Genomic DNA, 25,221 nt, shown 5'->3' on the forward strand with positions numbered 1-25,221 from the left:
TACCAGCTTGAGTTGGACAGCACTTCAATTTATTAACTTATTTGTCATGACTTGTGATACATTCAGCAGCAACAAAAATCAAGTTTAAAAAAAAGTTAAAATAGTAAAAATGGAGCCATATTTCAACTAAGGGTATTCAAAGACAAAACAATTGGGATTTCCTATTAGATTCCCTACTCACAAAGCGGCTTTTAGAAATTTCACTGGATGAACCCAAAATGCAGAAGATCCTTAACTATTCACTTTCTGCAAACTTTTTAATGTCCAACGGTTCAAGCACTTCTGTGACTCTTCCAGTCTCTCCTTATCAACCTGAGCATTGAGCTGCTCTTCACGCAATGGACTCTTCCCACTGACTGTTTGATGGTCAGGTCTGCTAATTTGTTTGGTGCGGTCTTGCTTTTTGAGGTCACAATGTGAATAGCATTACAAAGTGTATTGCGAAATTCAACATTCAGATTCTTGTTACAACTACTGAACCATATGGACATTTTAAAGTTTCAGAAAGTCAAAAGTTCACTTAAAGGCATTTTAGGATCACCCTGAAATGTCACCCCAAAGTCCAATATCTCTAATTGTTTGCAATTAAGTATATATGGATTTTACAGGGAACAATTTTCCTCTTAAAATAAACACAGATTATGATAGCATCTTCTCTGTTTCAACATGACTGATCAAATGTAAAAAAACAAAACTAAAGAACCCTCACATCTGTAAAGATCAGTGCTGAAGCAAGTTGGAAACACTAAAACTGCTCAGAGAAACATTTTGAAGGATAGGGTGTCTATTTTGAACTTTATTATAGGGCTTTGGGAGGAATAAACTGGAACCACAGAAGTTGAAGAAAAAAAAAAGGCCTCCCAAACCTCAGAAGGACAACGCTGCCCCCTCCAAACGGACGCCACATCACGAGGGAGTCTGCCCTCCCTCTTCCGCGTGCTTCAGCGGCGTCTGTCTCGGGTGTCGCTACAGCTACGAGAGCGCCGCCCAACTGGTGGCCGTTCGGGTCGGCGTTCGCCTTCCCGCCTCCGCTCGCCATCTTTGATCCGGCCTTGCTCCTTCTCCTGGTCGGCATCACCTCCCCTGCTGGACGCCGTAGCGGCGCCATTGGCGCCTCTGCCTTCTTTTTCCCGGGCCTTCAGCCTCTCCTTCTTCCGCTCCTCCCTAACTTTTTCCTGCTCGTCTTGCTGCTCCTTAAGCCGCCGCTCTCGCTCCTTTTGCCGCTCGCTGCGTTCCAGCACCCTCTGTGCTGCCTGGTGGAGGGCAAAATAATAATAATATAGGGTCTGCAACTTATATTTATTTTAACAATGGATTAATGTGGCAATTATTTTGTGGTTAGTCAGATTAAATAAACAAAACAATTTCAATCCCTTTATGAAATACTAGGACATTACTTCAAATTGACAAAGCCATAAATGTGCAAACAAGTGAATTATGATTCATTTACTGGTTTGGTTACAAACCGCATAAAAACGATCATTGCTTTCCAAAGTAGAGGCAGATGTTCATAAATGTTTTATTTTGATTCAAAACAAAGACACTTAATGCTGAGGCTTAAACTCCAAAGACATGAAAAAAAAAAGTTTCCAAATAATTACCCATTAATTTAATAATCAATTCTAGCTATTGATTACTCAGTGCACCTCTAAAATATACACAAGGTTCTGTGACCAGCTTACCACACAAATTACTGCTATCTGAATTAAACTTTATTAAATTGAATTAAACCAGGAATAAAAACAAAACAAAAAAGAATACCATTAAATAGTAAAATATATATATATATATATATATATATATATATTTAAATATATATATATATTTTTTTAAATATATATATATTTATATATATATATATTTATATATATTTATTTACAAAGATAATACAAATCTGCACACAGTAGCCTATGTGGTTATTAAGTTAGGTTTGCGTCAAACCCATTGTTGTTTTAGGATAGTGAATCTTTAATACATACATTGAAAAATGTACTCTAAAAATAAAATATGTTAACAGCACATATTTTGCATATATGCATGCATTTTGTCCAAATTTAAAATAGCATTTTTGTTATACACCTTGCTAGGAAGTGCGTGGGCCTATGTGGCCTGAGTAGCAGTGAGCGCTGATGAAAATTTGTGGCCCTGCCAAAATGTAAGTGCTCATCCATGGTATAGGTCATTAAACTCACCTACACCATTGAAATTCACAGACAATAATAAAAATAAGAAATGTATGACAACGTATGCAAATACAGGCAGATTCGCTTCACTCACGGACAAACACCAACCTGTTCTTCAGTGAGGGGAAGCCAGTATATACAAGGAGCCGTTTTGGTCTTGAGGAACAAGTCGTCGAGAAGCTTTGCGGGAGGCTCGTCTGTCTTCTCTGATGGTGACAAAAAACAGGAAGGTCAGTTGCACAAGTCTGGCTTGACTGCTTGTAAAGCTGCGCATTCTTGGCAATGATACCAAGTTTCTTTAAAGCCCTACAATGGCCTTCGAGGGCCACAGATAAAACTCCTGAGTGTACTTGAGTTCCTTCCCTCTTAACACCACCAGCTCTGGACCTCCATTCTGTAGGCATTACTGCCATCTAGAGGTAGTCAGTGCACACAACACTCAATACATTTTAGGCTTGATTTTCTTGTGTGTTCAAATATATATATATATATATATTTTAGTGGCCTCTGTAGTTCAAAGCATATCGTCGGTGATAAGCACTACTTCCACTTACAACATGGCTGTGAACACTGAGGAGATAGTTAACAGAAACATTGTAAACGGACAATGAGCGGAATCTTTTTCACATTAGTTTGCGCGAGACAAGAAAGTACAGAAAGTGATTTATCGACACGTTGGAAACTTTTGACCTGAGGAATGTGCTTCCCAGGCTTCAAATATTTTACAGAGGTCGCCTTGCCTCACCCGGGCAACTTCACATGAAAAAAAGAGCGTGAGAGAGCTGGATGGCCTTCCTTGGAGTTTGATGGCTCATTTTACTGTTAAATTATTGAACATTGTTAATGTTAATTTATCAAAGATTGTGTTTGTATACATGTTTAGACTAAAGAGACATTTAAATTTCCACGAGGAGACACAATTTTTTTTATTATCTGTGAGAAAAAATATTTATATGGAAGTTAATGCTGGGGGGGATGTTTTAAAATTATAAAAATCAAAAGAAATCCCAGAAAGAGGATTTTTAATTAATTTTTTTATGGGAAACAATACATTTATCAACCCACCCTTCTTGTCAGTCTTCCTCTCCTTGCTCTTTGGCCTTTCCCGCCTCCGCCGTTCTCGTTCCCGGGACCTGGAGCGACGCTCGCCCTTGTCCGGCCCCGGCCTGGCAAAGTCGTGGACCTTGTCGCGGTCCCACTCACGCTCCCCGCGGGCCCGCTCTCGGCGCTCCATTTGCCGCTGCCGCTCGGCCCACAGGTCCCGCACGGCTACCGGCCCGTGCTCCCGTTCCCTATCGCGCTCCCGTTCTCGTTCCTTGTCCCGCTCAGGCATGAGCGGGGGCGGCCGGCTCTGTGGCGGCGGGACCGGCTGGGGGACTTGCGGCTCCACGCGGTTCGGCTTCAACAAACCTTTGTGGAAGTCGAGCTGCGCATGGGAGAACAGAAAGAAAAACGGGAATGTGCTACTTCCTACATACTGGTCAGTATTGGCATGTGTGCCAATCGGTACGTGTGCAACCTTTACCTCATCCTGTTGACAGAAGTCCACATTGAGCACTTTGGGATTACTCTGTGGCCATTTGACTCCATGAAGAGCTTCTCTGGTAGCCGCCGCCTCCTCTGTTGTAACGTACTGGAAATGGCGGAAAGAGGACCATTAGCCCAGGGACAAACATCTAAACTTGAGTAGAAGCGTCGGCGCCTGACCGTGACGTAGCAGTGAGACTTGATCTTGTCAATCCAGAAGCCCTCTTCTACCATGCTCCCTGTCTGCTTCAGCAGCTCTTTGAGCTGGCCCAACGTGAACGGTCGTACCTTTGAATGAGCAAAATCAACAAATGTGGTTGTGGCAAATTAAAACACTCAATGAATTAGTTATCAAAATGAAAAAAAAAAAAAAGATATTACATTGTTAAATTTTAATTAGCAACGTTATCATGCGTGGGTCAAGATCAGCTTTTTGGGAGTCTCCGCAGTTCGGCTATTCAAGGTGTTTTATTGAGGTGCAAAATGTGAATTTTAACTCGCCAACTGCAATGTGAAACCCACTTATTTTGAACCTTAACATTATATACTTTCTTCTACGAATGACAAAGGCAAATCTGTGAGCACCAAAGTTTGCCCACACCTGTTATAGTGAGACACCGCGCATGATCTTCTGTTCCAAACTTACCAGGTTGGTCACGTGGATGATATTTGAAAGTTTGCCGCGGGGCGGTGAAGGCTGCCGCGTGGAGCGGATAGGGTCATCGATTGTGATGGACACACCGGACCGCTGCTGACTGATGGAGCGACGCACCAAACCGTCGTTGGGGGAAGCTTAGGACGAGAAAAGCGTGAATAGAGAGCTCAGAGATTTTGAGTAAGATGTTCCGAATGTTCACCTTTCTTCAGCTCTCCGTCAATCTTCTCTGATGGCTTCTCTGGAGAAGTTTGCTTGGGTAGGTCTACAAGGGTTGGCCGCGGGATTTCTTGCTGCGCCGTCTCCATGTCCTCCTCCTCGTCGCCCCGCCCGTTCTCCTGCCTGTCCCCGGGGACCACCTAGAGAGGACGTGCACACGCAATAGTCACAGGTCGGCAGACAAAAGACCGCCACCGCTGTTCAAATGGCTCACTTACCTGTGTAACCGTGCGTCGGATCTTAAGACCGTCGTCATTGTCTCCTTGGCCATTGTCCCTGTTGTCCCTGTTGTCTTCATCCCCGGATAGCTGCAGCTCCTCTGGGTGCAGGTCCACCACAGCCTCGTGGGCTATTTTGATATCTGGAATTAGAGACTGTGGGGCACATACAAGGACAGGATTGAGAAATTATGAGAAACCAAATTGAGAACGATGAACATGATCATGACCGTGGATGAGCTCTGCTTGCCACTCACAAACCGTTCTATCCCTAAATGAGAGTTTTCTTTATTTGCCCCACCTTGAGTGAGTCAGTCGTGATGCTGATGGACGGCTTCTTGGCAGTGGCCGCTGTGCTGGAGCCCCAACGCCTCTTTCGCCCCGCTGCAACTCCAGTGTCGGCATCTCCCGCTCCTCCATCGGCATTGACAGGTGGCATCATCTTGTTGCCTGCGGAAAGAGCCACAGTCAAATCAGAGAAAAAGCAGGGGCAGAAACTAGAACCTCGGGGTAATCCGTTGCCGTCCACCTACTGGTCAGGGAGATCTTGCGAGCAGCAAAAGCCTTTGGAGTGGTGCTCTGAAAAGCGAAGGAAAGACAGAAAAAGAACATACAGAAACCCCAAAGGGGTGTGGGGTGAGATGGGAACTTAAAACAGGCAACAGGTCAAACAAGAAAATGTGGCGAGGAAGAGTTTTTGGGGGTTAAAAAAAATGCCTGAGGAGAGCCCAGAGAAATCAGTGTTCCGCCTCTGCTCAAGGACACAAACATAAAACTATTGAAATACTACTTATATGTGTTATACACACGTGCAATTGTGTATGTGACAAACTAGTTGAGTGTGTTCACATCACATTTTCTGCATATTCCATTTTAAATATAATTGAATTTACTTTTAAGTTTCAACTGCGCGTTAAGTAATTTAAAAAACTGTCAGGTCATTAGAAGCCATTCTACGTGAAAAATTCCTCAAATTGTGTTCATTGAAGCAGAGGTGGAAAACTGAGCCTTGGAGTCACAAAGGATTTGCATATTCAACAATAGACTGCAGACTTTTAGCACTACCACTTGAGTCAGACTATCACAAATGAAACTGCAGTATCAAAAAAATTGTTGTGAATTACAATGAGGAATGTTAATTCCTCTCGCAAATAGACAATTTAAATGGTGAAAAGTGATTGCCTGGTACCATTTGACACCTGATTCCTTACTGGCTCGACTAGGGCCCAACCGCACGACCCTGTGCACTGTATCTAGGCAACAAGGATCCAATCGGGGAAGACGGAGGAGTGGGGGCATGCCTCGATTTGAGTGTGCAGGAACTGATCACTGGGGTGAACTTTTAGTCTTTGAAGGGGGACTGCTGCATTTGTTCATCAATGGCTGTTCACAAAGTCACAATTGTGTCCTTGGGAAGGGGTCAGGGGGACAGGTTCACTTTAATGTCCTTGATTCTGCAGGCAAAGTACAAGTCCATTGTGAGTCTTTTGGAAAGTCCTTGTATGGTCTCAAAAATTAGGGGGGGAAAAGAATTAAAAAAGCCATCTGAAGAATTGAAACGATAAAAAATAAGCCATTTGTGGCATTCAGAATTGTAATCCAGGAAGCAGTACATGTGGGAGAACTCAAAAAGGTGCCAAGCTGGGGGCGGAAAGACGTCATAGAGGCAGAAACGACGCTTTCACAGCATTCAAGTCCAATCCAGAAAATCTTGGCTACACACCCAGCAAGTCCAGCCAACAAATGACATTTCCACGGCTTTATGTCCATTGGAAGTTTGTTCAAGATGTCCATGCAGCTTCATCCAAACCGCATTTGATAGTGTCATAACAAGACTTATTTCCATTCTGAAAGTGGGAGAAATATCCACATTTGACTTGTGGTTGACGTTCAGTCCAGTGTCACAAAACAAGAAGGCATCTGGACGGCACACCATCCCTCTGTCCATTGTTGTATATCAGCACCACAAGGGTACAGTCCAGTTCAGTTCAGCTTCCAAGTCTCGAGGCAAGGTTACCGTGACAACTGGGGTTTGCAGTTACCATGGATGCCACTGCTGCTGCTGGTCTGACGTGCGATCCAGTTCCTGCTTGTGGCTCAGACTTTATTCAGTGCCACAAGCGGTTGCAGACTCTGCACCTAACTCAGGCAGCAGCGACGCATTCAGGCATATCGGGACAGGAGTTGAAGGAGGAGTAGGAGGAGAGGAGGAGGTGTTGTTGGTGGAGGTGGTGGTGGTGGTAGTAGTAGTACGCAGCTTGTACCATTAGGGGCAATGGAAGAGGCATGGGCACCTTCATAACAAAGCAATCAATGTGGTTTTAAAACAACAATCACACCATAAATATATTTAAGAGAGAAGCGTTCATGAGGGGATACAAAAGACTCAAGAAGGAAAGAGAAAGAAAAGAGGCAAGAAAGAAGCCATGATGCATCACTACACACCCCACCACTCATTAAATGCTTAAAAAAATAGATTTCTTGAGACTACTGACTAGACCAAGTTACCTCCTGATATAAACATCTGAAGTGCAACTTTAAGCAAATAGTGAAAGCACAATGCTACAAGACAAACAAGCCCTTCAATGTGGGACATGCAGTTCGGGCGGCGTGGTTTGAATGAGCTAACTACCCGGCGTCTGCACTCATGGGCCGATTGGGAGCATTATGGGTAATTAGTTGGGTTAAAAGTAAACGCAATGAATCGCCACAGCAAAAACTGGATAAGAATTACCCAATAGTACAGTGGTGCCTTGATTCGAGTTTAATTTGTTCTGCAACAAAATACCTTCCCAGTATTACACTTTAAAATAATACAGTAACAATTATTTAAAAAAAATTATATTAAGCCGGTTGGTATTGTAAAGCTTCTTCACATGCATCACTTGGCTTGGATAAAAACAAAATAATGTCACCTACGCTGCATCAGCCGTTTATTCACCAAGAATAAAGAGTATATGGCTGTGAACATTTTTATATCGTCTAAGTATGTTGCTGCACATTTTGTGTTCAAGAATCAGTTGGTTAAAGGGTTATAACATTGCAACATCCATACTAGTGTTAGCCCATCTACGTATTTCTGCATTGTGATTTAGTATTACACTAGCGGAACAATAGGGCAAAGTTTTGTTTTGTTTAAAACATTTTTTTGTTTTGTATAGCGACGGCTCATATATTGTAAAACAGTAAGTCTGGTCACTTGTAAATCGAGGTACCACTGTACTTGGGTTCTTCTCCAAGTTGTGTTGGTTTGAAGTGAACCTTGTTTCAACTAATCATGCTCATTCGTGAATGACAATGCAAGGTTTTAGCGGGAGATGACCAAACACTCGGCCTTCTTGGCCAGCCATACCTCCTCCAGGCAGCCCTCGCCATCGACGGGCTCAGTGCCCGGTGCGGATTGCCGCCCATCTCCGCTCTCCAAGCGGGGCTCCACCTCCGACATAGCCGCTTCGCTAGGCTCCGACACCTCCCTGCCAGAAGATCAGGGGGAAAAAAAGGTCATATGGGTCTATAACACGTATTATCAATGGGGATTATTTATTCACTCTCTATAGTAGTTGCCCAGAATAGGATACATGGGTTAGCTAAACAACTGTTGTAGAAAACAAGATCAAATCAACCCAATCTCAATATTACCCTAACTCTTAAACTCTTACTAAACACAATAGCGTAACTAACATAAGCAATTAGTGTGTTGGGCCCCATCTACCCTCATCTGCTCTAATGCCAACAGTGGGACTACTTGCACATGGCTCCTGAGAACGACGGATTGACGTCCGAATGATTTAAGATTGAAAATAAACAGTGGCCACTACTTCAAACAACAAAAGACGCCCGTCGCTTTTCCCACATGCTCCCAATCCATCACCACCACCCAGTGTCGCCCTCTGGCTCGCTCCCATTCTTACCCGTTTTTGTTAGCCTCGGATAACATTCCCGCCTGTCTCGAAGAAGGGATGCCCGACAGAAACGAACCACACTCGCGCTAAGCGATCGTCCCTGTCCGCAGAGGGTTTTCCAAAAATGGATTCCTGTCGGAGGGGTTTCGATCACAGCACAGCTAATTACTGCGTCGCGATCAAGGATGCAATGTGGGCATGCTAGCCATGTTGGCTAGTGAAAGCGGCGTCAAGTAAAAAAAGAAAAAACGAACACACGCACCCAATTATATAGCGATCTCACCCGCAAAATAAACGTTACATTAGCGACTCTTAAACCTTGATACAAACATACGACAATATTACTAATACCCTTGTAATTAATTAAAGGCCGGGTGCCGCCGTTAGCTACAAGCAAAAATTACACCAATGTAACAGGAGGAAGATGAGGGCCCATTCAAGAGAAAAAAGGCGACAGCCAATCCAGTGATACGGCGTCCCAAGACATGCCTGACCAAAAATAGAACAAGTTATAAAATCCCACGACTTCTTTAGTTTAGATTATAAAAGCTTTCGGTTCTTGGTGTTTGTTTACAAAACAACCATAGCGTGTGTAATGGCGAATTAAAAAGCAATAACTATAATCAAATAGTTTTGTTCAGGCACAGATACAACAACAGAAGTCCGTCCATTTTCTATTCTGCTCACCATCTTCAACTATAACGCATTACGCAGGGTACATACAAAACAACAACCACTCAAATTTACGGACAATTTTGAGTCTTCCATGTTTTTGTAATGGGGGAGGAAGCACACACATGCAACCTCCACACAAAGGATGGAGAGGAGACTATGCTGACACACAGGCAGATGTACTAAGCACTTGTACCTCGCTTTGCCCCACACAAGAACAAATGTATCTTTATAATTCATGGATAATATGACCTCTAAGCTACAACAGACTCTACTTACCTGAAAAAAATAATCCAAATTCAGTTGTGTTCAATATGCTGTCTTTATCTAATATATATGTATAATAATAATGGTTTTCCTGTTTGGAAGAAAATGGCACAGGAAAGCAAGCATGACTGGCTCTTATCATGCTGTTTGTTTCAGGAATTGACCACCAGGTCATGTTATATCACATTTTACATACTGTAGACTAGGGGTAGTCCATCTTACTGAGCATATTCATGATCAAGAGTCCTATAATACCTGAACTAGATGCACAATTGTTCATAGTAGAATTTAAAATACAAACATAAGCATTATTATCAAAATAAACAAGTAACATTAAATTGTTGATTTATAAAAAAAGCCTAATTAAAATATTGGTTAACTAGAAACAAATAAGACCAAGTGCCTGTCAGCCCTTGAGCACAAACATTAGCTGTCACCTAACATGGCAGCAGACCTAGACAATCAGTTAGCAGCAATTTCAGCGGTTTGGGCAAATTCTACTTGAGTGTTGCTGCAAACCTTTTCAGGAGGTGTTTTTTCTCAGTCCCCGTTCCCTTTGTCTCTTTATCTGCGTGTTGTCCGAGCTCGGCTTTCTGTGACACGATGAGAGACACACACACACACATTCAAATGAAAATAAAGCGTTTTTTTAGCTGTCACACAAATGGCAACAACAAATCTGAAATTCCCAGATCTTTGTTATGCCCTATTGCAGTGGTACCCAACCACTATATCGTGACCCAACTTCCCTTTGGTTCGTAAATGATGATTTACTGACTACAAATAACGTATCTCTGTTCATCTATCTATACTGGGGAATCACTATTAGCTTAAACACTGACCTTTGGCTGCATCACACGACGTGACTTAACCCTGACGGACGATGACGATGACGATTTTGACGAAGAGTCAGACTGCGAGTCCGAATCTGATGAGGAACCCGAGTCTCCTCCGGCCATGCGGTTATCCTCAGCTGCCGGCTTTTTCTTGTCCAGCTGTTCTTCGTCTCGCGCTTTCTTGTCTTCTTCCTTTCGATCGCTTGGCTCTTTGTCTTTCTTCTTGCTCCCCTCTGGAAACTCGCTGTTGCCCGCACTGGTCTGCGCCTCCTCGGACTCCATCTTGTGCACCAGCAGAGAGAGCGGGCCCAGTCTGCGCTTCACAGGGGGCTCGGGACTGCTGGAGCGGGATCTCGAGTCGGAGTCTCGCCTCTGCGAGGTGTGAGGCGGGACACCACGTGGCGCATTGGAGCATTCTCCCTCCTTGTCGTCGTTGTCCGGTGGGCTCTGCTTGGGAGTGTCCGGGAGGGGAAACAGGTCAGGGGGTGGCGAAGGAGGGGGCGTTGGGTGGCGCAGTTGCATCAAATTCTGGTGTGGCTGCGGTGGCGGGATGTGCTGTGGAGGCTGAAGCTTGCGTTTGGACCTCACAGAACTGGCGGGCATCTGTGAAGGCTGCGCAGGGGCCCGGTTGCTTTTTCGTGCTCCGCCGGGCCCTGGCCCCCAATCCTCGTCATCCCCGCTATCATCATTGTCATCGTCGTCGTCATCACTGTCCTCATGGACTTGACTGCCGGCTGAGACGCCGGCCGATCGGCTGAGGTGGAGGATAGGGTGGGCTGATCCGGTTTCGCTCGGTGCAACGCCCTCCTTCTCTTGGGCTCTGGACAGGGCCGGGGGCAGTCCTTGGCGGTCCGGTTGGCCCAGAACGCGCACCGACAGAGAGGCCACGGCGCGGGGAGGAGAGGGGGCCGGCGGCTCCTTGTGTCCTTGAGGAAAGGTAGCCCTCTGCAGCTTTGCGCTGGGAGCTTCCGGAGCCTCCAGGTGATCAGCGGCACCATCGGGCTTATGTGACGTCGCCACTTCACCCCTCAGAGATCCTGCCCTCTCTGCCACAGGCGGATTCTGCTTTGGCAAAAATTCATACGTTAGACTGAGTTCACTGAATTACTAGTCGAGTGATTCTTAAAGCGTTAATAGCGGTAATATGGTGAGGGATGACTACATTATTTAAGTATAGCTCAGTTGTCATTTAACTTTAAAGTGCAATGCATTCAATACATTAATGTATTTATTCACAATATATTTTAACTGAACCATAGTGTTAATGTTCATCCTGTGCATAATGTTTCAGTGGCTTACAATAATGTTATTTTGGGGAATAAACCCTCTGCCTCGTTTTTGGTACGGCATACTTGAAAAGCTAGCTGTTTTTTAGGTGGCGCTTAGTGTTAAGTGTTTATAAACCACTGTACTCGTCAACATGTGGGACACCGACCTTGTCAGAGACACAGGATGAGCTGTCGTTGTCTGACTGGTCTTCCTCCTCTTCTGGCATTGCTGGGCTTTCTGTCAAGCGGAAAGAAGAAAAAGAGCTATTGCTAGTAGCTGCATCAGTTTCTACTTTGGGAATCATCGTTCACGAACTTGCAAATTTAACTTTAGAACATACCTGAAACTATTCACTAAAAAAAGTCACCTATTTTTCTGCTGTTTCTGTAATGCCTCAAGTCACTTTTAACAGCTTCCAATTCAAACTAACGGAACAATGATCTTATTTAATCTAGGACAGAGTGTGTTTAAGAGCTTGTTATACCATCATTCCCCTCCTCAAGATGGGCTTCTCTCTCCAGTCTATGACGGAGGAGTTCCTGCTGCTTGGCCAGATACTGTTGGATGAAGCTATTCTGGCTCATCTCCTCCCCGATCTGCAACAAGAATAAAGAATATATCTGTGGCGTGCAACAAAAAACAAAAAGTGGTCTATAGAATGCTTTTGAAAAAAGGACCAAAATAATTAAATCGGCACTACCTGAGAGTTGGGCTGCCGTCCGCTGTGAGAGGTGGATGACTTTTGCAGGTTCTCCAGCATCAGTGCCTGCATGAAACAGTAAAATACCATCAGATAAAGAAGGAATAAATGTTTTTTTCATTTATTATTTTATATTTATGGGATGGAAGTGCTTAATATTTGCTGTAATTATGACTTTACTGTGTTAGCATAAGTTAGTAATAAAAAAAAGGGCACACTAAGTGCTTACTATTTTTAACGTGACTGTTATAAGATTTTTCCATACACATACTGTATTTACTGTAATCATAACTTAGCATACGTGAGTTATTTGACCGTTAAATGTTTATGTTCTGGTCCCTGGAAATGTTTTTCATACAATTTTGACTATAATTACGATTAGATATGAGACATGGTTATGTAATGTACATTTTAACGTTCTACGTTAGCGTAGTACAGGGACAGACTATGGCGAGCTCCATGATACGTCCATATTACGCCGTCATCGTATGAACGGAAGAGCGTCGTAAATTGCGGACCCCCATGTCAAGAGCTATGTACCGTGCACGGTTTGGTTGTGGTAATTCGAGTTCACATGTAAACCGTGCTCCGTGGCCTTGATACGGCCGCAGCAAACAACAAACATAACAACGTGGGCCCACACGACACGAGTGGTTGTTTATTTCGTTTTTGTTTTTAGGTTCACGAAGAGCGGCTGTTCGCTGGTTTCCGTGCGGATTAGGCCTCCACTTGACAGGTGCACACTCCAACTGTGCAACACGGTGCCCCATAACTAGTTACCAATTCAGCCGCGAAGCGAGGCTCGCTGTTAGCTTAGCCGTTCTGGCGACGTCCACCAACGTCCACCATTACAGTACACCGTTCCAAGTGTTAATGTGCTGTATTTGGCACCGACACGACTTGCTTACTTCTTCCCGCTTTCAAGCCGTCACACACCGTTAAGACCCTCCAGCCCCACTTCTCCTCCTCACTCCTCCGCCAGCCTACTGCTAGTAAACTTGTCCACACTCCACACAAGGCGCACACTTAGTCACTGAACTCACCCCCTTCAGTCGCTGGATGAGTTTGTTCTTCGCCCCGCTTTTGGACAGGTTTCTCTGCTCCAGCGCGGCTTTCAAATCCGCGACTCTGAGGGATTGTAAAGGCTGTCCATCAAGCGTAATATCCTCGTCCGCCATCTTGTCGAAAGTACTCCCGACAAGCGTCGTTTCGGTTGGCGCTCTCCGTCATAGTTCGGCACTTTCCGGAAAACCTCGGAACGGCTCAACTGTCAGTTCAAGGGCGTACAGAAACCGACGAGCGGCGTCATAGTTCGGCAATTTCCGGAAAACTTCGTTCCGTGAACAAGCCACAACTAAATTTCAAAAGGTAAATACAAATTCTTCCCATTTAAAATTAACTGAAATGCCAATGATCTATTCCAGCCTCCAAAATCCAAATTTTCCTAAATAAATACATAATAAAATAAATAAATATAAATAAGTTTTATATGTACATGTTGGTGTGCTTTTAAAAGGGTGTGACCTAGTGAGTGATATCAGCCACCTGGAGTCACTCGCCTCCATTCTCCTTGTAAGGGTTTTCATTTTGAATTTGAATGTCCAGTTCAATAAATTGCTCAAAGTACATCAGTGACCGCTACTCTCCTATAATTCCGTCTTCACTCCAGCTGTGGCATACCTGAATATGGAGTGTCATTTGTAAAGTGGATCACATGTTCAAATTTTGGCTTATTTAAAAAAGAAGCCGTAAATTAGGGGGTACTTAAATGAAGGTACCACTGTATAGTACTGTAACAGCACTGCGACACACCGCGACACTGTTCATTATTGCAAAAATGTATTTTTTTTATTCTGGAATACAAGGCAGACATAACATAGTGTTCAAAAATGAAAAGGTGTAGATCTGTATTGCTAGAACTCAGCAAACAGGGATGAGTTCGTTCACGTGTAGAAAACTTGCATTAAACATGGGACAGTAACTGGTATAGCTTTTCAAGAAAAATGGGTGGGGGACATGTTCTTCATAAGGATTCAAAAACTTTTGAGGTCCAGGGGAGCTCTCAATTCTAACATCAATCAAATATATGTGCGTTTTGTGATTTCAGTAAGATTTATTCCTACATATTTCTGATGTTTTTCCTAAAAAGGAACTGAACCAAATTCAATTAAATGCAATATTCCCCCATTGTTGCAAGCTGACTTGCATTAATGACACTAGCAAAATGGCTGCAAAAAGAGAACGAGCTGGTTTTACAAATGCACCCCCTCGAGTGACCAGTTTGAGAACCACTGCAATACAGTACCGAACGAAATCTCACAAAAATGTGCATGACAAAGTCAAGCATAGTAAAGCTATGAATGAGGGGGAAAAAAACAACATAAATGTTCATAATAAATATAAAGGTTACTTGCTTCTCTTCAAACTCGTAATAGGTGTAGTTTCCATTAATACTTCAAACATCCACAAGGTGACACTCCAGCAGAGAACATAGGACAGAAAAGTTGGTCAAAGCATGCTTGGAAGGATGAGGTAAATAATTATGGTGTGTGCATATGATCCTAATTCAGACAAAGTAACAGTTGATTAGTAGCCTTGGCAAACGGCTTGATTATGTTCCAGCTTTGCAGAAAACAGATGAAACATGGGCACAGCCCACCATTGAGTGCCACACTAAAGTAAAAAGAAAAAAGAAAAAGAGCAGACGACATGCATGTAACGTGTGGCGTTGGGTAAACTTGTTCGACAGGTTTAATGCATGCTGTTGCAATACTGTAGGAAAAGAGAAGCGGCCCGTGAAATTTAAAAAGAGGGGAAAGGCAGGATGGTATTAAGGATGGCTGGTAGGAATGAAAGATAATAGAGCATGAAGGATGGTAAAAAGGAAGGGGAAAAAAAGGAAGGCCGAAGGCTGGAAGGAAGGAGACAATAGGGTTAAAGAAACAAGAGAGAAAAGAAGGACAAGAATATTAAAAGGAATGAAAGAAAGAATGGACAAAGGGGGAAAAAAGGGTAGTATGTTTGAAAAGCAGATTGGAAGAGGAGAATGAAAGATGCAAAGAAAAAGGGTTAAGAAAGAAGAGATGAAGGAAGGAATGCAGCACAAGGAAGAAGGAAGGACAAAAGATGGTATAGAAGGTAGGAAGAACGGGAGGATAAAGATGGCATGCATCTATCCTAACTGACCAAGCCAACGTTGGATGAGTGGCCTTAACATGAACACAGTTCACCATTTTGTCCCACACAAATGTCAAAAAGCACGTCGCAACATGTACAGACGGGTAAACTCGGTCCACAGGTTTTGTATGCATCTCTGTTCTGTGATCGTGAGAAAGCGCAACAGCCCCGGGGACAACTCGTCCCCCTGACTTTTTCACGCTAGGGGAATTCTTGTCAGGCAAGAATTGTCTACACAGGGTCTCCCACAAACAACATGAGCGCAGGCCAAGGAAGCATGGAGGGTGGTGGAGTGCTGGCAACAAAACTGCCTTCAAGGTACCGCAGTTAAAAAGTTCCGGTAGGCCAAAACCAGAATGTAAATGTCTCCTTCTGTCCTGAATTGAGCAGAGGTGGGAGTAAGTCACATACAGTTGCTCACAAAAGTGAGTCTTCTCGTGGGACAACACTGAAGAAATAACACTTTCCTCATTTTCACTGAGCGGTGTGCTCACTTTCATTACCAGCGGTTTAGACATTAACAGGAATTCACAATACATTTACAGCTATTCAAGCTTTACATTATAACAGTGACATTTCTTCAGTGTTGTCCCATGAAAATAATTTTTATAAAAATGTGAGGGGTGTACTACTACTCACTTTTATGATACTGACCCATATGCGCAAGTCAAGTCTTACTCTTAACCTTCAAATTACTGTCAAAAATCAAGTCAATTTGAGTCGCCTTAAATTTCAAGCCAATTCCATAAATCTACAGATGTACACATAAATAAAACTTTCCTTTCAAGTGTCATATAATTCTGCTTAAAATAAGTATTGCGTCCCTCTTTTCATTAGCGTTTTCCTTTTATCAAGACCAGTTTTTGCACTTTGCAACATAGCACACTGGTGGCTTGTCAGGTTTGTGTGCACTATATGCAACATCACTTTTCTTTAAAAATGCAAAACAAATGGCACTTTCTTAAAACTGCGCAGTCTCAAATGTAAACGGATTTGTCAAATCAGGTAATTCAAGCCTAAGTCGAGTCTTACCCAAGTTTTGTCCGAAAAAGTCCCAAGTCCTAAACTTGTGTCGGACTCGAGCCAATTGTGTGTCTCGAGTCCCCCCACCTCTGATATTTCAAATCGTGAGGAAATAATAGACTTTAAAGAGCTGCTTCCGGTCATCAATAAGTTAACACGCACAAGAGGGGAATGGGCATAGTCAAGCCACACAACTGAACAAGACAGGGAAAAATTGTGTAATAACAAAATAAGGCATTTTCCAAGAGAGAGAGAGAGAGAGAAAGGTGTGTAGTGTCCAAAAACATCACGAGGAGATCTCAGCTAGGCGCTGGAGCAAAGTGGAGAAGCCGGCGGCCTGCTGGGAGAGCTCGGCAACCCGGTCCACCATCTCCTGGGACGCAGACACAGACGGGTAGTTTTGTGCGGCGCCTTTTGTCGCCACAACGACCGCCTTCAAGGCCTGGCAGAGGCGACCCCCAGAGGTTGTGATCTGGAAGGCAGAGGAGAGGGCAATTAGGAAACACCACTTTGCACATGGCAGGATTTATTTTAATGAAATGGGACATTTTTACAATTACATGATGGAGCGTTGACAGAAGGAAGGAAGATTAAATGGAGGTAGGAAGGAAGGCTGGAAGGACAAAGAAGGAAACAAGAATGCAAGAAAGGCAGTATGAAAGGAATGAAAAAGATTGGATGGAAGGAAGAGACAAAAGGGAACAAGGATGCTTGTGAAGGAAAGAATGGATGGAAGCAAGGAATGAAGCACGGTATAATGTAAGTACGGTAAAAATGGAAGCAGAATGACTGGATGGAGGGAAGGACAGAAGGGTGGAAGGAAACAAGAATGCATGAAAAGGGAGGCTGGAAGAAAGAAAGAAACAAAGAATAATGGAAGGAAGGACATATGGCTGTATGAAAGGAAAGATAGAATGATAAAAGACAGAACGAAAAGAAACAAGGACAGATGAAGAGGGAGTATTAAAGGAGGGAAAGAAGGAAGGAAGGAACAAGGAACAAAGGAAAGAAAGATGGATGAAAGAAGAAAGGAACGCGGAAGGGTGGGATGAAGTAAAGGACGAAGTAACAATTGAAGAAAGGAATAAGGATTTATAATGGATAGTAGGAAGTAAGGAAAGCAACAAAGGTGTAAGAGAAAAAGGAAAGTAGGAAGGAAAGGAATGATGGAAGGAAAGAAAGAAAGATAAAGTAGGGAAGCAAGGACGAAGGCAAAATTAGGAAGGAGGGAAAGATGGATAAAAAGTAAGGGAGGAAGAAGTAAGGACAAAGGAAGAAGGAAAGAAATCAGGATTGTAGGAAAGAAGGATGCAAGGAAGGAAAGATAAATTGGAAGAATGAAATCCGTAAGAATGAAATAACGGAAGAAAATAAGTTAAGAAGTTAGGATGAAAGAAATATGACAGAATAAAGACAGATAGGATAAAATGAAGGAAGGAACAATGGAAAGGAAGCAAGATGGAAACAAGTCTGGTCCCTCGGGATCAAGATGAACTTCCTCGTCAGCCGACACCCGTGGAGACGACGCACCTTGGCCCGGAGGTCGGCGGAGGTGAGGAGGCGGGAGAGCGTGTCGCCAATGAACACCAGCTTGTGCGCCGTCACGATGAGGCTCTTGCCGCGCGCCACGAAGATGCGGGGCGGCTGGTTGCCCTGCACGCTGGTGAAGAGCACGTCAATGGCGTCGGCCAGGCAGGACAGGTGAGCCAAACTCTGGGACGAGTAGAAGGATAGCAGCTCCGAATCCTCCAGGGAGAGGGACACCGGCAGGGGAGGGGGCGGAGTCAGCTGAAGAGAACATGTGGACAAACCATGAGTGGATTCGTGATATTGCAATTCATTTCAGTCCCCATCCTGTCAATTGTACAGTGATGGTCCCCAAGAGACACAGACAAGCACAATTAGATACAGTACGTTAGTGAACGGCTGTTGAAAGGCTCCTTGTCTTTGGCTTGTTGTCCTGCAGACTCCCGTGCGATGTAAGGCCAGATTGTTACCAAAGACAAGTGACTTCTTGTTAGTTCGCCGGGGTGCAACTGAGGATTTGAGTGAGCGGGCCAAAATTCACACAGTGCAGACATCGGTCTTCCAGAGGAACGTTGATAATAAAATGATGTCTTTATATTGATAGGGTCCATCGTGATTTCCTGAGAAAAAGCATTCATGCTTTGACAGGAAGTAATCAGGAAGCGAGCCAATCAGCTGGATTTCTGAGTCACACGTCTCTCCTTGGTAAATAGACTTCACCCATGACTCATTTGCCAGTGACTCCGGACCACAGCGCCGTGCACAGCAGATGGAAAATGATGCAATCTGACTCAACAGGTCAGAAAACCACTACAAATTATGCATCTATGCCAGGAACATATAATATAAATGTGCTTCCATTAGATGTCGTCGACTACATTTATGCCCAGAAATGTCAAAGTGGAAGTCAACCTTAAATGTTTCTTGACAATAATGTTATAAGTGTCAATTGTCTAAACATGACATTCTGATTAATATTATATATTGTGGAATATGAGTTATGAAGCAAAATCCAGCCATTTTTATCCATCTCAGGGGGCAGCCGTCTTGCCACTTGCTGTCGACTGAAGATGACATCAATGTTGCTTAGGTCTCAGGTAACAACCAATCACAGCTTCAGAAAACGGCTGGATTTTGCGGCTTAACTCATATTCCACTAACGCAATATCAACCAGAATAGCATATTTAGACTAGTGGGGCTGCATCGAACATATTGTCAAAAAACAAAAACAAATTTGTGTTGACTTCCCCTTTAAGGAAAGCATCGTTTTGGACAACGCATGCAACTTACTCTTGGCTCTGAACTGATCGTTTGTCCGTTTTGAGGCAGGGGAAGTTCCGGTTTTCCCTACATGGTGATAAAGAACAGGGGACACTCAGTCAAACAACGGCAATAACAATTTCAACAACAAAAATGCTGAGTGCGCATCAAATAACCAACCTGCAGCTTCACATAGCCAACACTGTCACCATTCGGGACCGGGGCTGGGACGGGAGTCAAGCCAATCCCGGCATATTCGTTGCTGGGATCTTCGTCTCCGTCGCTGTGGCCGACTGTGAGCGTGACCGTGGCCGAAGAGGGAGGCAAGGGGAAGGCCGGTTGAGGAGTCGGGGGCAGAGGCCTTTCCTGAATCCAGCTACTCTTACGGGAGCCCATTCCACTTCCGGTTGACTTCCCGTCCGACACTGGGAGAGCGGGCAGCGGCCTGCGGGATAAAGACTCCTGGGAAGGAAGTCGGGGGCGACCCTGAGCCTGCAAAAGGAGGGCACTTTCCTCCAGGGAACGCTGCACCAAGGAAAAGAGTCCTTCCGACGGCGGAGCGTTGCCGATCGCCGATAATGCAGGCAGGAGGTCCGATAGGCGGGCCCAAGCCTGCTGAAGGGGTGGTGGAGGGTCCCCAGAGTGGCTGGCTTTCCACGTGGACAGGATTTCAGCTAGCGAAGTGGCCAGATCCCGAGATGACAGAGCGGCAGGTGAGAAGGAAGTGGCGCTCAGCACGGCGTGGACAAGGCTGGAGAGCGAGGCCCTCCACTGGACATCCCCGGAGCCATTACTGGACACGGAGAGACGACGAGTGGAAGTGGAGGTGGAGGAAGACGAGGACGAGTGGGGGAGGACTTCGGCGTTCAGGGCGGGCATATCGTAGATCCCGCAGTCTGGGGAGTCCCGCTGCTGATCCCCAGAACTCGCCCGCTTTTTGGAGCTTGGGACGCAGCAAGTCTGACCGTTCTGGCTCGCGTCCTCCCCGGAAAGGCTGAGGGTGGACTCGCCGGGACCCAGAGGCACACCTGGAAGAGTGGGTACACTGTACACGTCGTCCGTGTCAGCCAGCACGGCGGCACTTGGTTGGACTTCTGATGTGATGCCATTCAGCGCAATGGTGGGGACGTCATACACCTGCAGGTGGAAATGGATCATCATCCACCCAACATCCATTTTATATACTGCTTATCCTCATTAGGGTCACAATGAGATGGATAGATGTGGGGTCCAGTAAATAGAAAAAATGGTCCTGGTTTAAAATGATACTTAACGAAATTCAGAATTGTCGGTCTTACAGTAGATGAAATAGAGAATCATGGAGCCTTAAGTGGCCAATCAGCAGGCAATCAAGGCAAGCGCCTAAAAAAAACATATCCACTCTCTCCACCCCCCAGAATAAAGATATTGAGATTTAAAACAGTACTTTATGAAATGTATAATTATATTACCCTGTAGGAACTATGTGGATGCAATAGTGTGTAGATTCAGTAGCAAAAATGCATGCGAGTAAGTGAGGACGGCATATTTTTTTTAAGGGTAATGTAAGGTGAATTTAAAATAATGTAATAGTCTAATCATAGTTTGTGCTATACTTATGGTTTAAACTATAAACATGGGATTACTGTATCAAGTGGACCGTTACACTATATGAAGTAGTGAACTGGCGGGACTTTTAAATGCACGTGCAAGCATTCATTGAAGTAAGAACCTCTGGGAACCCACACACAGATGCATCAACAAGTGTCCCTAACCACCAAATGAAGGCGGGGATATATTTATCCACTTCGAAAACCCTGTGTCAACGTATATGCAAAAACTGGAGCAAAAACAATCCAACAGCTGGCATGCACATTCAAGGAGCATTAAAGAGAGACCACTGGTGCTGTGGCCTTGGTGCGGCCCCAACAGATGGGTGTGACCGGGAGAAAATAGCAGCAGCACTTGGACCGGATTGACATGCTACCACAGCAGACGAAGACAGGTGTGGCCTCGCCTTGGGAGGGTGAGAGGGAACCAATAGGAACTAGGAGTGGGGGTTGGTAGGGAAGTGGTTTGATGGCATTTTGAAGTACTGACTTGAATTCGCAGCAAAAGAAGAAAAAAACTCACCACAAGCACTTTTTTTTTTTTTTAAACCAAATTAAACTCTTCAATTCACTTCAATATAGATCCTCATGTCACCAGGTGTTGCCAAAGATTACTTTGGCCTGAGCACAATCAACTGTTTCGTTACAGTACTTTTACATTTTTGTTTTAAGAATCATCACCAAGACATAGTGTCATCCTCGGAAGTCATATTTTGACAAAAAAAAATATGATATGCCATATACATCTTCTCAGGATGCTGGCCACATGTGCTAAAATCAGCTACATCCTCAACAGAGAATGCCAAACGAAAAAGACGTCCTCACCTCCGACTCCGAGCCGACGTGCGGGGGGACAGTGCGAGGCGTGTCATAGATGCTGTCATCGCCATTGCTGAGGACTGTTGGCACTGCACGCTGCCACCGGCCGCTGGGAGGCGTGTCGTACACCTATTAACCACAAAAATAAAATAAATAAATAGACCATTCCAATTTGGATAAAGTGAATATGTAGAGGTGTTGACACCATATAATAAAGTCAAACTAAATAATTTTTGCCTTTAAAACTTCACTTTGTAAATATAACACATTATAAATATAGAGTATGAATAATCAACAAATATGCAAGCATAAAATGTATATAAAAGAATGTACAGTATTGATAAGTAATTTGTGCTGTGAAATAATATTTAATTGTATCTCTTTCTATTCTGTTGTTTCTTCCTTACTGTAACTGCAGCTGGACGGAGTCCAGGAAAAAGTTCCCCACGGGGAAAATAAAAGTATATCGTATCGTATATCGTATCGTACCCCTAGATGGCAATACAGAGTTCAATAGCAAGGTTAAGTTGAAATGGAACGGAAATAAAGTGTTAAATTCACAAACCTGATCATCCACAGGATCTGCGTAATCTTGATTTTCTCCTTTGCTGTTGTGCACGCCGTTGCTTTTCTCCGGTTCCTGACTGGTCTGCCTGTTCACCTCCTGCACCTGAGATTCAGGACTGGGGGCCACGGCGCAATCACTTGAAAAAGGTGCGGACTGTTGTCCGTCTTTCCGCGTGACTCCCCTTACCGGGGGAGCCGGTGGCGGGGGTTTTCGGGCAAAATTTGGCGATCCGGGAACTCGGGGGTGGCCGGCTCGTACTAGCAAAGGGGACCCCCGGTGGCAGGCCAGACCCGGTTTGCCTCTGGCTACAGCGGGGTTGGGTGATGGGCCCTTGAGGAGGGGCCTGGGAGGCGCTTGGCCAGGGGATGACGAAGTTCTTTGAAGGTTTACCACCACAGAAGAGGGGCTTTGGTACATCCCAGGAATGTCTTGACCCACTTTAGACTGGTGAGTTGCGCTGACAGAGGAGGGGCCATTAGGGAGGGCAGCCAGAACTCCTCCAGTAGGGGTTTGGTAAACATCCTCACCGGCGAGTGGTGTTCCTTTTGGCACCAAGTAACAGTCATCAGAAGGTCCTGTGGTTAGTGTTTCCCGAGGAACAAGATATGTGGTGTCTTCGGAATCATCGCTAACTCTTGCGACTCCACTGGGGGAGAGGTACACAGATTCTGGAGCTATTTGAGCTCCTGGCTGCCGGGCTTGCTGAGCTGATGAGGGTAACGGGCTCACCGGAGTCTGATAGAGAGCTCCGATCGCGTCCGTGCCCCGTCCTCTTAGGGAAGGGGAGCGCGGGCGACCCCCCACTCCTATATCCCAGTCAGGCCTGGGTCGGGATCCAGAACTGGAGTGCGAGCGCGGACGACCGCTGTCCGCCTTGCGGAGCTCGCCGGGTCTCGAGGCCGTGCCAGCCCCTCGGCTTTCTCCTGCGGCCGGTGGAGAGCGGTACACAGCATCCGTGTCGTCCACGCTACCGCGGGCCAGCGGCGGACCGGGGGACAAGTAGACAGAGTCCGGGCCGGGGACCGGGGCGGTCTGAAGGAGGCGCAGCCGATTGGCCGGGGCGATGCCTTGCCGGCCGTGCAGGGAGCAGAGCCACCAGCCGGGCCCGCCGCTCTGCTCCTGCTCCAAAACCATCAGGATGTCCCCCTTCCTGAAAGCCAGTTCCTCTGGGCTCTCCGCTGTGTTGTCAAAGAGTGCCTTCGCCAACACCGTCTGACGGGGAGGGGAAACATATTAAAATGACACCCAAAAACAACAGGTTTTTAATAGTCTTATTTCAGACGGGCAAGACAAACTAACATTTGTGCATCCCGAACAATAAGGACATTGATGGCAATGCTTAACAGCTCGTTTGTTTCAGAGCTTGAATACAAGAGGGACGACGTGGTCCATGACTTGAGAGGAATAATAGACTCAAACTCCGTTCACCCATTTTCTATAGGGTAAATCGGCATTTGAGTCACGGAGCAGCAGGATACACCATGGACTGGTCGGCAATCAATTTTATGGTCCATTTATTTATCTTTTGATGGTGCTACACCGGAGCTAGGTGGTGCTATAGTCCCATCTGAAATCTGTGTAACCCTATTCAAGCCCCTTCAGCATTTTATTTTATATCCTAATATATTTATATATATTTTTTCCCATCTGGAGAAACTCACACAAGCACATGAAGGACAGAGAAGGCCAGAGTCTAGATTTGAACGCCAAAACCTCAGAACAGTATGGCAGGTATGCTAACTAACCACTTGTCCATCATTATGCCTGGACTCAAGTTAAAATATTAAAAAATGCAATGTTCATGAAATGCCAAATAAGGATCAATGGTCAAATGGACAGAGCAGCTTAATGGTAATGAGCGGGATGAGAGCAATAGGGGGGATGGTGGATGAGAGTCACATCTGTCCCTTGCTGTTTAGGGCTTAATTGCCAACCCCCCCCCCTTACATTTTTAAAGCCAAACCCCCCTGTGGACCAGTGCCATGTGGAACCCCACGGCCAAAAAATGATGTCTACAAAATCAGACAACTACTCAATGTAAGACGTTTAGATACTTACTGAAACAGACATGGCTGTAGAGTTGTCAGGGTTATTGGATCTCGGAGAACGTCGAACTCAAGTGTTCCGGTCGGTCAACGGGGTCCATTCAGCTCACATCGTCTCCGCCTTGTGAATCACAAGCGCTGGGCCTGTGTGAGACGTTCGGAACCGTTACTTACAGCACACATTTGTCGAAATAATACCGACATGAAGGCGACTGGCCACCACCTGTCCCGTCATTCCACACCCCAGTAACGTTAGAAGCTAACCCTAGCTTAGCATCCAGTTCTGCATTCAAATGATATCCAAATTCGTCGTTTGCTGCGCTGGGAAAATGTTAAATGTCGTCCCCAATGGGATTTTATTCACTACAGCGGCCCAGGTCGCTAACATTAGCGGTACTAAAACGTTGGTTCTGTTCATCATTTTCCACACAAAGGAGGTCAAAACCATCCAAGATTTGCTCGCGATGCCGTACAAATAAAAACCAAACATATAAATTACCTTCATTATACGAATTCGCGAGTAAACTTCACATCGGCGTTCAGTAAGAGATGAGGTGAAAGCGCTTCTTCTCAAGCGTAAAAACCCAGTGGCCATTGGCGTTCAATCATTTTCGGTGATGACAACAAAATGATCTCCGCCTTATCCTAAGATGACGTATTTTCGTCGATCTACAAACAAACCGGAAGCGTTAGCGCCAGTTCCTAAACTCAATCCAGTTACTTTCAGATCGCGTAACTCTGCAACTCGCTCGCTCTCTGATTGG

General features: G+C 45.0%; 2 protein-coding genes across 2 annotated transcripts; both read right to left on the reverse strand.

Annotated features, from left to right (window-relative positions):
• Positions 1-7: 7 nt before the first annotated feature.
• On the reverse strand, positions 8-13,664 carry acin1b (apoptotic chromatin condensation inducer 1b). The gene is made up of 17 exons (XM_086058492.1): positions 13,492-13,664; positions 12,449-12,514; positions 12,233-12,344; positions 11,915-11,985; positions 10,486-11,541; positions 10,163-10,236; positions 8,155-8,275; positions 5,336-5,381; positions 5,104-5,252; positions 4,803-4,958; positions 4,568-4,724; positions 4,357-4,502; positions 3,891-3,998; positions 3,709-3,816; positions 3,249-3,609; positions 2,292-2,389; positions 8-1,253 (listed from the first exon to the last, which is right to left on the reverse strand). The coding sequence occupies exons 1-17, from the start codon at positions 13,624-13,626 to the stop codon at positions 942-944; spliced, it is 3,276 nt and encodes a 1,091-aa protein (XP_085914618.1). The 5' UTR covers positions 13,627-13,664; the 3' UTR covers positions 8-941.
• A 606-nt stretch (positions 13,665-14,270) lies between these two features.
• On the reverse strand, positions 14,271-25,221 carry efs (embryonal Fyn-associated substrate). Its single transcript, XM_086059793.1, has 8 exons — positions 24,957-25,221; positions 24,471-24,601; positions 22,410-23,624; positions 21,851-21,973; positions 19,617-20,573; positions 19,467-19,523; positions 18,179-18,436; positions 14,271-17,120 (listed from the first exon to the last, which is right to left on the reverse strand). Exons 2-8 carry the CDS (start codon positions 24,480-24,482, stop codon positions 16,935-16,937), a joined length of 2,808 nt encoding a protein of 935 aa, XP_085915919.1. The 5' UTR covers positions 24,483-24,601; positions 24,957-25,221; the 3' UTR covers positions 14,271-16,934.

Source organism: Leptonotus elevatus, chromosome 17 (genome assembly GCF_054856555.1).
Source record: "Leptonotus elevatus isolate MCC_2025b chromosome 17, RoL_Lele_1.0, whole genome shotgun sequence".
NCBI classification, from domain to species: domain Eukaryota; kingdom Metazoa; phylum Chordata; class Actinopteri; order Syngnathiformes; family Syngnathidae; genus Leptonotus; species Leptonotus elevatus.